At 40.6% G+C, this 17,802-nt stretch overlaps 1 protein-coding gene across 1 annotated transcript in view; it reads right to left on the bottom strand.

The window, feature by feature from the left end:
• PRKCH (protein kinase C eta) overlaps positions 1 to 17,802 on the bottom strand; it is a 232,392-nt gene that overhangs the window by 153,045 nt on the left and 61,545 nt on the right. The window contains 1 exon segment of the mRNA XM_043556305.1: positions 11,733 to 11,796. Within this exon segment, the coding sequence (XP_043412240.1) occupies positions 11,733 to 11,796 (64 nt within the window).

The raw sequence follows: 17,802 nt of genomic DNA, 5'->3' as shown, positions 1-17,802 counted from the left end.
AGACAGCACCTTTTCCAGGTGAACATCAGTCTTTAAGTTTAAAAACGGGGAACCCAAGGGAAGCCTTGCAAAAACATATCATCCCAAAAGATGACAAAACTCTAAGGAGGGTGAGATTATACCACCTAGAAGACAGTTTCCTTCCAAGGTAGAATAAAGAGAAAACACAAAATGCCTCCCGGATAACTGGGCGACCTAGGAGGATACTGGACCTCAGCACCCCAGTCTGAGCTGTGCCTGCGTCACTTACCACCCAAGAGACCACGGCAACCAGTGCCTCTGAGCTGGATTCACCATTTGCATATTGAACATCACATCAGCCTCTGAAATTTGGTGTGGGGAGCAAATGACATAATACACGGGACTGGATGAAATAGAGAGGTCACCTATTATCAGGGTAAGAGGCCATCCCACTTCCAGAAAGAAAATAAAACAAGAACAACCGCTGCTGTTTGTTAAATTAAGGCCAAGCCCAGTACCTGGTCCTCAGGAGGCATTCAGTAAATGAACTGGCTGTGATGGAGAGGAGAAGCAGGCAAACTATAACACTGGACAACTAGCCTCCCTCCCTTAAAAGCATCTTCCATTTCCAGTTTCCCTTCTTTTTTCACTCCCTCAAAGCCTCTTTCTCTCCTGCCCTTTCCTCAACCTGGCATTCATTTCCAGGGGTAGCCACAGTACCGCTTGGACCAAAACTGAAATGCCCCCTCGCTTCTCAGGCTGAATATAGCAAAGGAACGAAACACTGGTATAAAAGCTAAATTAAAAAAAATTAAATCAACATGCTGTCACCTGGCTTGAAACACAAGAAAGGAACACCGAACATCAACCTCCATCAGAGATAACCTTTTCCCCTATAAAACTGACATTCACTGTGAGCATTAGACACAGTGAGAAACTGTGGGTTGCAGCTTTCAAACGGTAACATGTTTGATCTGCCTTCATGCATGAGGCCACAATGATTGAGCACAGAGCTTAATTAATCTTAAATCAATGGTTTGACACAGGAAATTTGAGCTAAACACTGAGGCAATGCCCCTCCCCCCAAAAAATAAAACAATCAGGCTTTACTCTACACAGTAATGCACTCCTTTGGCAAAAAGAGTAAACAGATCCCAAAATTCAAGTGCACCTTCCATATTCTCCCCAGGAGAAATGAATATCCAGTAACATAGTAAGAGTCTGAAAGAAGGGAAGCAAGTCCAAGTTTTAGCAAAGTTTTCTAGACAAGCTTCAAATCCACAAATGACAACTGTTTGGTCAGGTTGTATTTTTGTTTTTTGAGAAGTTACCCACCCACCCCTCGCCAAAACAAACTCTGGTACAGAATACCTTCATGCATGCTTGGGGATTTCTGGAGGAAAAGCTTGTCCTCACAGAACTTCTGTCTTACTATCTTCATAAAGACACTTCTACCGTTAATTTTTCTGATTTACTTTATCCTTTTAGGAAACTATCTTAAAATTAAACTTTGCAAGTACAAAATGTTATGTAATTGTTAGTAGGAGATGATTTACTTGTCATTCATTTTAAGTGAGAACTGTACGAGGGAAGGAAGGGAATTATCTTACTCATCTCTTCCTACCTGCCGTTTTTGACTCACGGCTTAGTATTTATTCAGAACTTTAAAAAAATGTACTGAAGTACCTTAGTCATAATTTTTAACTTGCCTCTTCACAATATATAAAAATTTGGAATTGATGATAAAATATAGAGAGACCAAAAAAAAAAAAAAAAAAGGAGCCAACAAACACCAGCTTTAATTTATAAATGAGGATAGGTAATATGTGTTTGAAGTTAAAGCAGCATATTGATGATACAGAGGCAATCCAGATTCTGGTTTTTGTCTAGGAAATAGATTGTTTTTTTAATGTGAAGTTTTATCTTGATTTTTTACTTATTAAATACAATTTCAGACACACACAAAAATAGAAGAGTCTAGCAAACCCACATGTAGCCCACACCCAGCTTCATCAATCAATTCATGGCTAATCCGATTTTATCTGTACCCCATTCCCTCCTCCCACTTCTTGATTATTCTAAGGTAAATTTCAAATATAGACTAGAAAAGAACAGAGACCACCACCAGAAACACCAGCGTTACAGGTAACACAATGGCACTAAATTCGTATCTTGCGATAATCTCTCTGAATGTAAATGGACTAAATGCTCCAGTCAAATATCAAACAATTGCACTAGTAAATATTTAAAAGTTTATCTCTAACAGATGCCCCCTTTTTGTTTTAAGCAACTGCAATACCATACTATCATACCTAAGTAATATTAATAATTCCTTAATTAATAATTCCTTAATAATTTCCAATCGCTGTTCCCATTTCCTCAGTGCTTTCCTGGGCATTATTGTTTGTTTTACAATTTGTGTTTGAACTGGGATAAAATGTGGTCCAAATATTGAAACTGGTGAATATGCCACTCTTCTGTTATTTTGGTTTTCTCGCCCTCTCTTTTCTTTCTTCTAATTTGTGGTTGAAAAAAACCAAGTCTCTCATACTGGAAAATTTTCCAGTCTAGATTTTGCTGATAACATCCCATAGTGTCATTTAAAATGTTCCCGTCCTCGAGGCGCCTGGGTGGCTCAGTCGGTTGGGCAGCAGACTACAGCTCAGGTCATGATCTTGTGGTCTGTGGGTTCGAGCCCCGCATCGAGCTCTGTGTGGACAGCTCAGAGTCTGAAGCCTGTTTCCGATTCTATGTCTCCCTCTCTCTCTGCCCCTTCCCTGCTTGCTCTCTGTCTCTCTCTCTCTCAAAAATAATAAAACATTTTTAAAAAGTTAAAAATAAATACATAAAATTAAAAAAAAAAATGTTCCCGGCCTCTAACCCGGTGAGTAGATCTGGAACCCTGACCAGATTCAGGCTTGACTTTTTAAGCAGAGCTACCTCACAGATGGTGGTGACTGTATTTTTCTTTCTAGGGACCAACCATTTAAATTTGAGGTACTGTAAGTCAGGCAGACTTCACTTAGGCAAACCTAATCTTAAAATCTCACACCATATTTCTTAGCAGGATAACAATGCAGCAACATATTTTTGATTTGTTCTCACACGGAGATATCACTATTTTAACTTAATTTCTCTCTGTTACTTCTCTTCCAAGTATAGCAGTTATCAATTCACTCTGATGCGTTTTCATCAGATTCCTTTATTTCAATCTCGGTTGGGTTTCTTCGGGTTGTGGTTTGGTCACTCCACTCTTCTAGGTAAAAATTATTCCAATACAGCGACAAGCATAAACAGGGTCAGATTCTGCCATTCTGTCAGCATCCAGCAGTGGCACTGAAATCTAGGTCTATTTCATCACCACAATCAATTTCGTCTTGGTTAGGTTGCAGACCCAGTTGTTAGTCCCAGAAAGGTTTAGTCAGAATGAAATAAAGAGTGACACACAAGACAGCTTCTTCAAAATAACAAATCACTTCGTCCGCGTCTACTTCAACAGCACTGCTTAGGGGAATTCTGCATCTGATCAAGAGCAACGCCTTTGTTAAGAGGAACAATGGTGATGGGTTTCTGAGGCAGTTGATAACATTATGCCTTCGGCTCCATGCGGGACTTACACAAAGAGTTTTTCATGTTCCATCTTAATTCAGCGAGGAGCTCTGTAGGTTTTTGAGCAGATTCATTCTTACCCCAGCCTTAAGAATAAACCCGCACACAGCACACTGTACCAAACTTTGGAGCTACTACAGTTAACGCCAATTCAAACGTTACTTTTCAAAGCCTTTTGTGTGCTGCTCTTTATTCAAACTTCATTATCAAACATTTTGATGCCAATTTGAAAGACATTATGCTATTTGGTGAGACAGTCCCTGGCACACAGTAAGCACTCAAACATTACTGAATGAGTAATGAATATATAAACAAAATGGGTGTTCATTCAGTAAACCCTCAACATAGCTTGACTGAGTGGGACAGATTGTATGCTTGATCTTAGCCAAAAGGCCGAGACGCGATTGGACAGGTTGTAATCCATGAGCTGGAGTCATTACGTGCTGGTGTTCCACAGAGTTCTGCTGTCGGTCAGCCTTGGTTTTGTCTCTCAATCTCCTTGCTGGGCCATAGATCCGTCTTTCACCGACACCTACAGCTATATCTTGGGACCAGATCTCTTGCCAGACTTCAGGTTCTTATTTCCAATTCCTCCTAGACATCTCCACTTGGGTTTCCCACAAGCATTTCAAATTCCACCTATTCAAGCTGAATTCATCACCTTCCATTCCTTTATTTCTACCCTGGTGAATGACTCCACAATATCATTTGAGACTCGTCCCTGTTCATCCCTGACATCCAGTGAGCCGCCAACTCCTGTTGGTTATACTATGTATACATTTCTCACAGCTGTCCCCTTCTCTCCATCCACCTCCACAGATTCCAACTTAAACCAGGCTCTACGAAGCTCTCTCTTAGACAACTTTAATAGTCTCTTAAAAGCTTTCCACACCTTTGTCTCCTCTTAGGCTCTAAAACTCCTTAGCTCCCAGCCCCTGGAACCCACTGCTACCAAAGGAGATCTTATTTCTCTCTGCTTAGAACTCTTCATTGGCACCCATCACTTCTACTAACCTAGAAGTGATATGCCCACGTAATTTATCTTCTAACCTTTTGAGAGTGAAAGGTGGCCCTGTTAATAGTTACCCTGGTACAGGAGACAAAACTGTGACCGTTCCAGGCAAACCATCACAGAAGGCCCTCCCACGTGTCTGGCCACATCTCCCTCACACTCCTCAAACTCCGATGCCTCCCCACCACTTTCAGTTTCTGGAACATGCTGCTGCTCTGTCACCTCTGTGCCTCTGTACAAACTGTCTTCCCCTCTTAAACTATCCTCCCCTCCTGGCACATTTCTATTTATCATTTGAACTTCCTTTAAACATCACCTCCCCTGTGAAGCTTTCTCTAAAACCTTCTGGCTGATCTGATTACACATTCCTACACGCCACGACCATGCCTTGGACCCATTCCCATGGTGGGACCTGGGTGCCTCTCCTGCACACATAGGGCGCGTCTACCCTCTCTCCTACGAGCTCCCTCAGGAAAGTGCCTAAGTCCTGTTCATCTTTATCTCCCCAGCATCTGTGGCGAATCACAGGTCTGCACCCAGCAGGTATTTCCCATGTCCTTTCTCAGTCATGTCTTACATTTAATAAAAGCTTTTTTGCCTTAGCTGCTATTTCAGTGTAATTAATGACAGATAAGAAAATGAAAGAGGAAGAAATGAGGAGTAGTCAGCAGCTCCTAATACCAGTCCTGTATATCGCAGATCACTGCCCCATGTAAGCAATTTCTTAAGGAGAGCTTTGGAATTCTAGAATCTGAGCTGGTGGCAGAACTCCTAAAGGAAGTCATGAAAGGAAAATAGGCATAGAGATAAGTCAAGAGCATATTAGTCATTGTTCACTAACTTCTTGAGGCTTCTGAAAATATAATGTCAAAATAAAACAAACCTGCTTGAGTATTCATGGGGTCCCAGGCAGGGGTCTTGTTACCATAATAGGAACATGGAGACAGGAACCCCACTAGCATACTTTCGTAAAGCACTCTATAGTTTGCAAAGCAACTATACATTTTACACATTTTAACATCTGACCTTCAAAACCACAGCCTCAGATGCACCCTGAAGATCAACCGATATTTCTCGAGCTTTGACCATCCCTCAGGGATCCCAGGCTGATGCTCGTTTGACATCCCGAGACGCTGGGCAGGCCCGACTTCATAGTGCTTTTTTAATATAAAGTCCTTCAGCATCCAAGATAAGAACAAGAACTCTAGGGGCACCTGGGTGGCTCAGTCGGTCGTGCGTCTGACTTCAGCTCAGGTCACGATCTCACGGCTCATGAGTTCGAACCTCGCATCTTGACAGCTCAGAGCCTGGAGCCTGCTTCAGATTCTGTGTCTCCCTTTCTCTCTCTCTCTCTCTCTCTCTCTCTCTCTCTCTCTGCCCTTCCCCACTTGTGCTCTGTCTCTCTCTCAAAACTAAACAAACATTAAAAAAAAAACTAAAAAAAAAAAAAAGATAAGAACTAGAGCTCCAAATATCCTATCTGTCAGCCTGTCATTTTATGGCCAGGGATAACCTAGAGTGGCTGACAGGAGTGAAGCCAAACCAGGGACATTCTCACACTGCCAGGCTCAGGCCGCTGCCACAGCTATAGCAGGTACATGGTGGGGCTCCATTTCCTCATGTAACACAGAGAGGCAGCTATCACGTCCTCTGCATGTGACAAGGGAGCTCTGCTCTAAAGCAGCAGCAATGTGCAAACCCAAGCTGTACCCCAGCTTAGGAGCCAACATGACAAGGCAATGCTCCCACAGTCTAGAGAGAATAGATCCGAGGTTCTAAAATACATCCTGCACATAGATGCCATCGCTTCTGAAATGTCAACATTAAAAATCTATTTCTCATGGATAAAACATCAATTTTAGCATCTTTTAAAATATGCAGCCACACCTAAGAGGAGTACCAAGATATTGATCACTATCACTTCAGTGTGAATTCGCCCATGAATTCACTATCTTCCTTATTGCCAACTGTTTCTAGAGAGAGGAGATCACTAGGCATCTTACCAGAGTAAGACACAGTTAAAGGCAGAGAGCAAAAAGAACTAACTTACAGGGGATGTAGGATTTATCACGGAGGAACTCGGCCAGCCTCCCAATTTTACCCAGGGTCACCTCTAAAAGGGCTACCCTTGCAATGACCTGGTAAGAACCCAGCCCTAGTAATATTTGGCATTTGTTTCTTCTTATCATTAAAACTAATAAATTAATATAATAAGAACATCCGTAAGAATTCCAGTGCCAGTGTTTTAGTGTTGCCGGTGTACATTTAAAGAGGATAGAACCTTAGTATAATTTAGTCCTACAGAGGTGGCATAACTCTTAAAAAAAGAAGTCACATAATGACTACAGCACATCCAGATGTGGTCTAATGTGCATGGCCTTACTCCCATGTAACTTAGCGCAGAAAGATAGTTCAACACATGGAGAACCTCACCCACTTCCCACTCTGTCACTTCTCTCATGCCCGGGTTTGTCTATACCATGGTTTTGGCCATGTTCCATGTGCTATGAGAATGTTCTAGCAACAGTGGTCTGTGATATCACATTCTATTTTATTTGCACTCTCAGTGGACTCATTTTTCTCACAAACCCCCTATGTACAAGATACCAAGCAAAACAACAAGGTCTGTGAGCAGATCAAACTAGAATCTGGATTGCTTTTTCACGTCCAAGTATCCCACTTTTCTGCTAATTTCCATATTGGAGCAAAACATCTGATAAGATGCAACAACTGAGACGACAGAAAAATTAAACATTAACATTAAAACAATTCGCCCACACGAATAAGAACAGTCAGCTGAGAGGAGAGAAAACCAATTTTCAAAGGCGTCACCAATTTGCAAAATGCCAACATCAAATGGACAAACCACTAAGCCACATGCTTAAAAACGTTCACAAAGATTTTAGTAATGGTGGCGTAGTTTTTAATTGGCTAACCCTCCCACCGAAAAGAATTAAAGCCTCTATAAAATATATCTTAAAACAATTAGTTAAAAACACTGGAGAGCAACCAAAAAAGGACAGAAATTGGAGGGAATCTGACACGTGAAAGAAGGGAGTTGCACTGGTCAAGATCCATTATTTATGGGCCATCTCCCAAGATTATTCCGCCGGCTGCAAAGGGTCAACAGAATTCAAACAGAAAGCTAGGGTTTCATCGGCTTGAGGAGTAAAATGATAAGATTCAGAAACAGATGAATGGAAACTGAGCAGAGAACACCTGAAAAGAAGGCCACAGAGACAAGAATCCCCAAATCTATTAACTCCTCCAATCCGTGCATGTGCATGGGAGATTCGAAAAGGTCCACAAAAAGCAAGAACTAGAAGGCTGAAAGAAAGGAGATGAGACTTCCGTTTCTCACTGTAGGACAGTAAGTCTGAAGCCCAAGTCCCATAAAGTTAAAGGGACTTAAAACACCTTGGGCTTTCTACTGAAACCCCAACTTGATTACACCTTATGAGTGAAAACTATGTCCCAGGACTATGGAATTTGTCCAAGAACTAAGGGGGAAGGGTTAAAAAAAAAATCCCACTCTCAAAAGCCTTCACAAGGCTTTTAAGGTGATAACCAGTATTTTAGCTGCCTGCTAGAAAATAAAGAACAGAAGAGAAAAACCATAAGAAAAAGCCCTTGCTAAAATTTAAGTTACTCTTGATCTAAAAGAAAAAGAAGAAAAAAACAAACCGATCAGAAAACTAGGACTTGAAAGAACTTCCTCAATTGTGATGAAAAGTATTTACAAACTGCATACACCTAACATTATACTTCGTAGGGAAAGACTAAATTCCTTCTTTCTAAAATTAGTTATTAGACAAGGAGGTCTGTCCTAGAGGCCTCCAGGCACAATAAGACATGAAACGGAAATAAAAGCCATAAGTATTAGGAAAGAAAAAGAAAACTGCCTTTATTCATAGACAACATGATTATTTACAGAGAAAATCCTAAGATATCTCCCCCCCCCCCAAAAAAAATACTCTAGTAGAAGTAATAATGGAATGTTTTTTAAGGTCATAGGATGCAAAGTCAAGAAACAAACAAAAAAATTCATTTCTATATACTGCTAACAATTTCAAATTAAAACTTCTAAATACCATTTATAACAGCATCAAGAGTTTAAAATACTTAGGAATACATTTTTAAAAATGTACAAGATCTCTATATTGAAAATTATATAGAAATGTTAATACTAGTATAGATGATAAACATTAAAAGCCATTGGTAAATGGAGAAATATACCACGTTTATGAATTTGTAGATGTTCACAATTGTTCAGATGTCAGTTCTCCTCAAAGTGACCTATAGATTCAATACAACTTAATTTGAAATCCAACAGGCTTTTGTGTGGAAATTGATAAGCTGACTCTAACACTGACATCAAAATTTTAAATACTGTGGGGCACCTGGGTGGCTCAGTCAGTTAAGCATCCGACTTCGGCTCAGGTCATGATCTCATGGTTCATGAGTTCAAGCCCCACGTCGGGCTCCGTGCTGACAGCTCAGAGCCTGGAGCCTGCTTTGGATTCTGTCTCCCTTTCTCTCTCTGCCCTGCCCCTGCTCACGCTTTATCTCTCTGTCTCAAAAATAAATAAACATTAAAAATTTTTTTTTTAATTTTAAATACTGAGAACAACTAAAATAACCTTCAAACAAACAATCAAAAAGAACACATTTCGAAGACTCACACTATTTAACCTTAAGACTTACTATAAAGCAATAGCAATAAACATGGTGTGGTCCTGGCATAAAGATAGAAAAAATAGATCAATGGAACAAAATAGAAAATCCTTAAATAGATCCACAGTGGGGCCAATTGATTGGTGACAAAGGTTCCAAGGTGATCCAATGGAAAAATGAAAGTCTTCCACAAATGGTAGGTAGTATAACAACTGGATTAGAGAATGGAGAAAAGAAAGGTCAACCCCTTCACACACAAATATTAAGAAGGAACAAAAACTTAAATATAACATAACACAGACCTAAACATAAAAGCTAAGCCTAAAAGCTTCTAAAAGAGGGGCGCCTGGGTGGCGCAGTCGGTTAAGCGTCCGACTTCAGCCAGGTCACGATCTCGCGGTCCGTGAGCTCGAGCCCCACATCAGGCTCTGGGCTGATGGCTCGGAGCCTGGAGCCTGCTTCCGATTCTGTGTCTCCCTCTCTCTCTGCCCCTCCCCCGTTCATGCTCTGTCTCTCTCTGTCCCAAAAATAAATAAACGTTAAAAAAAAAATTTTTTTTTAAAATAAAAGCTTCTAAAAGAAAATGGGAGAATATTTTTGTGACACTATGACAGATTTTTTAAGGAGGATACAAAATATATAAAACTATGAAAGAAGAGATTGATAAATTGGACTTCAGAGAAAATTTTTTTAAACATTTATTTTTTGAGAGAGAGAGAAAGAGTACACACAGGGGAGGAGCAAAAGGAGAGGGAGAATCTTATTCAGGTTCCACACTAGCCCTGAGCCTGATGCAGGGCTTGATCTCATAACTGTGAGATCTTGAGCCAAAATCAAGAGTTGGATGCATAACCAACTGAGCCACCAAGGTGTCCCTGGACTTCAGAAAAATTTAAAACTTCAGCTCAAGTGTTAAGAAGGTGAAAAGGCAAGCCACACCCTTGGAGAAACTATTCACAATACAAATTTCTCACAAAGGATGCTTATCTAGAAACACAAACAACTCCTATAAATCAATAATAAAAAGACAAACTCAGTTTCAGAAAACAAAAGACTTCATGCACTTAGGAAGAAAATGACCAATCAGCCCATGAAAAAGTATTCAACATCAGGGAAATGCAAATTAAAACCACAAGATATTATTTTATACCCACTAGAATCTCTAAAATTAAAGAGGATAAACATACCAAGTATTGGCGAGGATATGGGATAATTGGAATGTTCAATACATTGCCCGTGGGAATATAAAAATATGACCACTTTAGATAAACATTTGAGAGTTTTTTAAAAAAAATTTAATGTTTATTTATTTTTGAAAGAGAGAGAGCACCCATGCGGGCACGTGTGCACAGGAGTGGGGGAGAGGCAGAAAGAGAGAGGGAGAACTCACACACCGCGAGATCATGACCTGAGCCCAAGTCAGATGCTTAACGGACTGAGACACTCAGGCACCCCATACATTAAAGAGTTTCTTATAAAGTCGAACATGTATCTCCTTTATTATCCAGCAATTCCATCACTACATATCTACCCAAGAGAAATGAAAGTGTACATCAACAAAAATGTATGTATAAGAATGGGCATAACAGCATTATTCACAATAACCAAAAATAGGGAAGACTCCAAATGTCCATCAAGAAGAGAATGGGTAAACACATTCTACTACGTTTATACAATGGAATACTCAGCAATAGAAAGGAATAGGATGCTGACGCACACAATGACCTGGTGGATCTCAAAGAAATTATGCTCTGCGCAAGAAATCAGACACAAAAGAGAACATACTGTGTAGTTCCATTTACATAAGCTTCGAGAATAGAAAAAACTACGGTGAGAAAACAAAACAAAACATCCCATTTATTGCATTGGGAGGCTGACTGGGAAAGGGCAGAAAGGGAACTTTCAGAGTGGTGGAAATGTTCTTTATTTTGGATTGGGGTGTTGTTTACATGGTTGTGTGCATTTGCCAAAGCTCAAATTCTTCACTTATGATCTGTGCATTTCACTATATGTAAATTTTACCTCATTTATTTTTTAAAAAATTAGGGATGGGAAGTGGAAGAGGAATAGAATCCTTTAAAGGAGAGAATGAGACAAAGATTATAAGAAAGGGAACATGATCCTTAAATTTTTAACACATTCAGGGGCAAACTAAAAGGTTGGCCCCAAGGCAAAAATCTGAAGCACAATTTAATAGGCATGAACGAAAAGAGGCAAGAACCAATTCGGCTAAAATGATGATGAAGAAAATAAAACTCAGTGCATATGTTAAATCACGAGATTGTCAGATTTAGCAAATATATTGAATCTGGCAACCCAAAGCAATAGATCCTTAGAAACAAAACACCAGCCCACCCAACATAAAACAATTTTCTAAAGCATCTTCTACAAAATGCTCTTTTTATAATTTCCATGTTAGAAATTCTTACTGAGTATGAACTAACTTATACCAGGAACAGCCAAAACTTATCCTTACCTTCAGTGAAGCTCCCTGTTAGGGTTATTACCACAAATACTTTCCCTTCTGGCTCCAGATCCACCTAGAAAGAGAAAAGAATTGTGTGTCATATTCTAATTGTAAAGTATTTTTTTGAGGGCCTCAAATAATTCTTTACAAAGAGGTCTACATTGTGCAAATCACAGCCATAAATCAGACCTCAGCAGTCTTTCATTCAACAGTAGGGGAATAAGAAATGAGTGCACAAGAAACTACAAAGATAAAAAAGCAAATCTAAGAGAAACGGTTCTTTCAATAAGTTTTCCTGGTCTTGAATTTTATTCTCTTCCATTTTGGCTCCTTGTGATATTATTGAGAAGTACGCACAAACTTGGTCACTGTTTCTGAGACATTCCTAGCTGACGTCAGGGCAACATTTTATTAACCCACATGGAGGGTGTATGAAATAGAGAAACAATGGCAACATACAAGGTAATGAACAAATGTGGCATGGTCAGTTGCAACCTTTCCTTTTAGGAAGTAAAAAGTAGGAGAATACTGTCTCCATCTCTACCATTTTCTCTAAGTGTAGTTCATCTTCAGGAAGCACCAGGGAAGGCAATTCAGGAGCTTATGCACGCACTGCTCTTGCTCATTCCCGGAGCGTCAACATCCTTTAAAGTTCTTAATCTATGCTCTGAGATATCAAGACATCCGCTCTGCAAACGAGGCAGCTTGCAGTCTCCCAGCTAGGTCTCATCCTCCACACACACTCGGGTTCCCCAAGACCCTCATGCAGCATGCCTCCAGATTTGGGCAGCGCCCTCTAGATCTGCTCTGATCACACTTATTCCAGGTAGACAGGCTCTGCCCTCTCCGTGCTACGTGCTAACCTTGAACTCCCCAAGAACACCTCTGGGCCTTGGACTGTGAGGTTCTTCTGGCCCCCAATATGTGAATTTACAGCTGTCAAAATCTTGTCAGATTCAGCCATGGCTCCATTTCTGCCTTTCACTTTTCATCTGAGAGAGAGAGGTCCAGAGAAGCTGAGTACAGATACAGCTGGTCATTTTTGGTAGAATATTACATTTAAAGCAGCTGCAAATGGTATGGTATCGTGTCCAAACTAGGCAAGGACATGGCCTCCAGCCTGACTGCCCCAGCTGGTTCAGGTCTCTGGGCAAGGTCTTTAACCACCCCTAGCTTCGCTGTTCTCATTCAAAAGTCAGTGACATCACTATTCAGCATTTCTGGCATGGCTTCCACCAGATGAGCTCAAAGAGCCTTGACAGTGCTATTTACTGTTTTTACTGTACCCATAGGTGACAAAGACTGGTGGAAAAAATGCATTGACCTTACATATTTTTTTAATACCACGCTCCAATTCCATACTTTTTCAAAATAAAAGACGCCTGTTTTGCTCTGACTCAGAAAGTGTCACCTGTACAACAGCCTATTCTTATAAACCCCCCATTCTTCTGCACAAAATCTGCTGTCACGGTGTTACCACACTGTGGATCACCCCAGTGTTCAAACCGGCTACTTACCTCATGACTACCGCTTAGTTAACAATAACCCCTTAACTATCTTAATACCACTTGTGAACCTTTATGGAACAGTTCTGAAAATAGAGCTCTCTGGAGAGATGACTAAACAGGATGTCAGTCTCTAATTGTCTCCACTCTCTGCCTTGACTTGTTTCAAGTCAAAAATATGTTATTTTTACAAGCCACTCCCTCATCTTCAATATAAAGGCCTGGCAGAAAGCACAGGCATGCACACACATTCAACTCACAATGTAAACTGCTGCTGGCATAGAAGGAGCTGCTGCCAGCCTCCAGACAGAGAGACAGACTGCCGGGGCCGCCTCCGAGATCCTGCGGTCCACGGCCAGCCCGTAAACTCCCTGCAACACTGCCCTGCGGGCCCACAAAGAAGGCCACTCCACCCCCACGGGCCCAGAGCTGCTCTGACAGCCAGAGGTGCCACCACACGGAATCAGGAGCCCTCACAAGTAAAACGGGTTTGCTTCCTCATTTTTGACCACTGCCACCGTCACCATGGAAAAGCCAGCCTCAAACACCAGCGTCAAGCCTAGCCCAGCTAAGACCCCTGACCTTAGAAGAGGGCTTTACAAACTACTGGTCCACCATCAGTCTGACAGGAAAACAATGGCATGGGTTGCACACAACAGGGATTCTGCAACAGAAGATACGCGCATGTCACACAGTAAGGAAAAGTGCTATGCTGTGAAACTGCTGTTTGCGGTTTCATACGCATGTTTAAGAGTATACTGGGTTTTGTTGTAAAAATGTATCTCTCTCCAAAAGCAGAAGTGTTTCCATCATTAGTTTCCATGCATTGATACTAGTCTTTCCTCTACAGCTACGGTGGCTATTTTCTCTCCAGGTAGAACATCCATTCCAGCCTCCAGGAACAGCACTTCCGCTTGATTTGAGAAATATCCCTCCCTTATGGTGGTCCAGATGGTACAGCTGGGATTCTACTCCTAGTTCCAGATTGGACATGGGACCCAGGCCTCGCCAGTCAAGGCACTGAATTCTTCCAGCCACGATGGCTGGCCTGGAGCTGACACGTACCCTATAACCAATCATCTGAGTAATCACTATTCCCTACCCACAGTAACTGGCTCAGGTGTGGGCACAAAATCTAACTGGATCCAATTAGGAATCCTGGATCTATAAGGAAGAGACAAGATCTCACTTCTGCTGAGCTTTAATCTAGAAGGACATAAACTTGGGAGTGTCCGGCACCCTTCCTGTCACCACATTGGGCTAAAGAAGGAAGCCAGTTACAAAGAGAAAGCCAACAGACAGAAAGAGACCAGGTCTTATTGTCATTTACATCCTTAGATCAAGCAAGGCTTGATTCTTCTGGACTTTTCAGTTATCTGAGTCTGTAAATTCCTTTTGCTTTGGCCAGTTTGAGTAGGGTGTCCTATCATCTGTACCCAAAAGATTATCCAAATTGGCAGCCAAAGAAAATTAGTCAACTATTTAAAAAGTTATCGCCTCCCCTCTATACCTTCAAACATCCATTTTACCCCTACAATCTGATCCTCTGCCTCCTTTTGGCATCGAAACAGCTTCTGCAACCAATGACAAATACAAAATACAAAAAAAAGAAAAAACCACTGTCAAATACAAAGATATGTGTTTTCATGTCCATTCATTTCTGCAGCTCTGATCCTCTTGACAGCTTCCTTCTTTATGATTTCCTTGCTCCTTATTTCCAGGGCACCCACTTTCCTCATCTTCTCACTGTTCTCTTTCTCTCTCAGACTCCTTTCCAGCATATCTCTCTCTCGCGCGCGCACGCTCCTTTCCAGCACCTCTTTCTCTCTCTCGGGTTGCCTTTAAACCATGTTAAGCCCTCTGTTTCTTCCTCTGTGTTTCTTCCTCTGAGCCTGCCTCAGATTCTGTCTCCCTCTCTCTCTGCCCCTCCCCCATTCACATTCAGTCTCCATCAGAAATTTAAAAAATTAAAAAATTAAAAGAAAAAACAACTCAAAACTCATCCTTATAGGAAGACTTTCCCAGACCTTTTATTTTTTTCCCTTTGAGAGAGAGAATGTGCATTCACGTGCATGAGTGGAGAAGGGGCAGACAGAGAGGGAGGGAGAATCTTAAGCAGGCTTAATGCCCAGTGCAGAGCCTGATGCAGGGATCAATCTCACAACCATGAGATCATGACCTGAGCTGAAATTAAGAGTCAGATGCTTAACCGACTAAGCCACCCAGGTGCCCCAATTTTCCCAGACCTCTTCAAGCAGTTGGACAACTTTGCACCATTCTAGACACCATTGCTAGAACCCACATCATGCTGCAGTCATTATGCCCTGTCCCTTAGAATCTACCTTGAACATAGGAGGACTGAAACATTCGTGGAACTAATGAGTAAATAAGTTAACACAATGTGAATATCCCAAGCTCCTTCAGTAGCTTCCTACAAGGCATGGTTTTCTCCTCCTTCCACATTCAGATCAGTTTCCTCCAGATATGCCTTAATTTATCCATATACCCTTAAAAAGAGAACATCAGCCTGTAGGTATGACTGGGTCCTTACAGAGGAGAGCAAAATAACACCAACCTTGATGTTGTCAGTGACACTGTCCATTGCTGATGCAGCTACAGACTGCATGAACACTATGAGAAGCCCTAGTGAGCCAGGCTGAGTTTGCTATCAACTAAAACCTTTGCACCTCTTCTATGTGCCATCAGGCTCTGTTTCCCACATCCTGTGTAGTGGTTAGGCCCAAAATCCTAGGAGCTTCCTATTTTCTCCCTAGAACTACAGTTTGTTCTAGGCCCCAAGGTTTGCTACATCCCACATCCACTTGGTTCAAATAATTTTCCTTCTCAGCTTTATGGCCTCCAATGTCAGGGCATGGGTTAGCCATGTCATCATCTAAAGCACTGAGAGAATGTCCAACAGAAAAAGGCTGAGGCCAGAGTGTTAGGGAGGCTTCACATAGAAATGGATGCATTTAGCATTCTTTCTGTAACAGACATTCAGGGAGATATAACTATACTAACACTTCTCTCCAATAGACCACTTCTGTGGGTCAGAAGGGCACTCCTGGGCGCTGTCAAAACTCAGAAAGCAATAGACTTTTCTTTTTGTTTAATTTACATCCAAGTTAGTTAGCATATAGTATAACAGTGATTTCAGGAGTAGATTCCTTAATGCCCCTTACCCATTTTAGCCCATCCCCCTTCCCACAAGCCCTCCAGTAACCCTCTGTTTGTTCTCCATATTTATGAGTCTCTTATGTTTTATCCCCCTCCCTATTTTTATATTTTTGCTTCCCTTCCCTTATGTTCATCTGTTTTGTATCTTAAAGTCCTCCTATGAGTGAAGTCATATGATATTTGTCTTTCTCTAATTTCCCTTAGCATAAAACCCTCTAGTTCCACCCATGTAGTTGCAAACGGCAAGATTTCCTTCTTTTTGATTGCTGAGTAATACTCCATTATATATATATATATATATATATATATTTTTTTTTTTTATTTATATATATATATATATATATACACACATACCACATCTTCTTTATCCATTCACCCATAACAATGGACTTTTTAAAAATGACATTATAATGCACAAATAGTATTAATTCAACAAATGGCGCTGTAACCAATGGATGTCTATATGCAAAATAGTGAACTTCAACTCTTACATTGTAAATTACACAAAAATTAACTCAAAATGGATCACAGACCTAAAGAAAAACCTAAAAATTTAATACTTCAAGAAAAATACACAAGGGAAAGTTGGGAGGATCCTGGGTTAGACAAGTTTTTCTAGATATGAAACCAAAAGCACAATCCATGGAAGAAAAAAAATGACAAATTGGACTTCATCAAAATTAAAGTTTCTCTCTTTGAAAGACCTGCTCAAGAGTATGAAATATGAATCACAGATTAGGAGAAAATAGTTGAAAATAGTAGAAAACAGATTAGGAGTAAATCCTATATCTGATAAAGTATTTGTATCCAGAATGGAGGACTTACAAAATTCACTAATAAAACGAACAATCTAACTTTTCAAAGATGGGTTTCATCACTTCATGTTTCACTGAAGAAGATATACAGATGGCAGATAGGTACATAAAAACAAGCTCGACATCATTACTCATTAGAGAAATGCAAATTAAAACCACAATGCAATAACAATATATACCTCTTAGGATGGCTAACATTGAAAAGTCCAACCATACTGTTTGCACAAATACGGAAGAACTGGAATTCTCACACACTATTGATGTGACTGTAGAATGGCACCATTACTCTGGAAACAGTTTGACATTTTCTTAAAAAGTTACACAACACACACACCTCCCATTTGATCCGGCCATTCCGCTCTAGGTATATACCCAAGATTAAAGACAGCATGTGTCCATACAAAGACATGCACACAAATGCTCACAGGAGTTTTTAAAATGTGGTATAGCCATATACTGGAATAGCATTCAATAATAAAAAGAATGAACTGTTGATGCATGCAACAGCATGGAAGAATACTGAATGAAAGAAACCAAACAAAAAAGAGTACATTCTGTCTAGAAAAGGCAAACTAATCTATA

This window comes from Prionailurus bengalensis, chromosome B3 (assembly GCF_016509475.1).
Source record: "Prionailurus bengalensis isolate Pbe53 chromosome B3, Fcat_Pben_1.1_paternal_pri, whole genome shotgun sequence".
NCBI classification, from domain to species: domain Eukaryota; kingdom Metazoa; phylum Chordata; class Mammalia; order Carnivora; family Felidae; genus Prionailurus; species Prionailurus bengalensis.
Note: the sequence above shows the minus strand (reverse complement) of the source record. Positions and strands in the feature narration are given on the sequence as shown.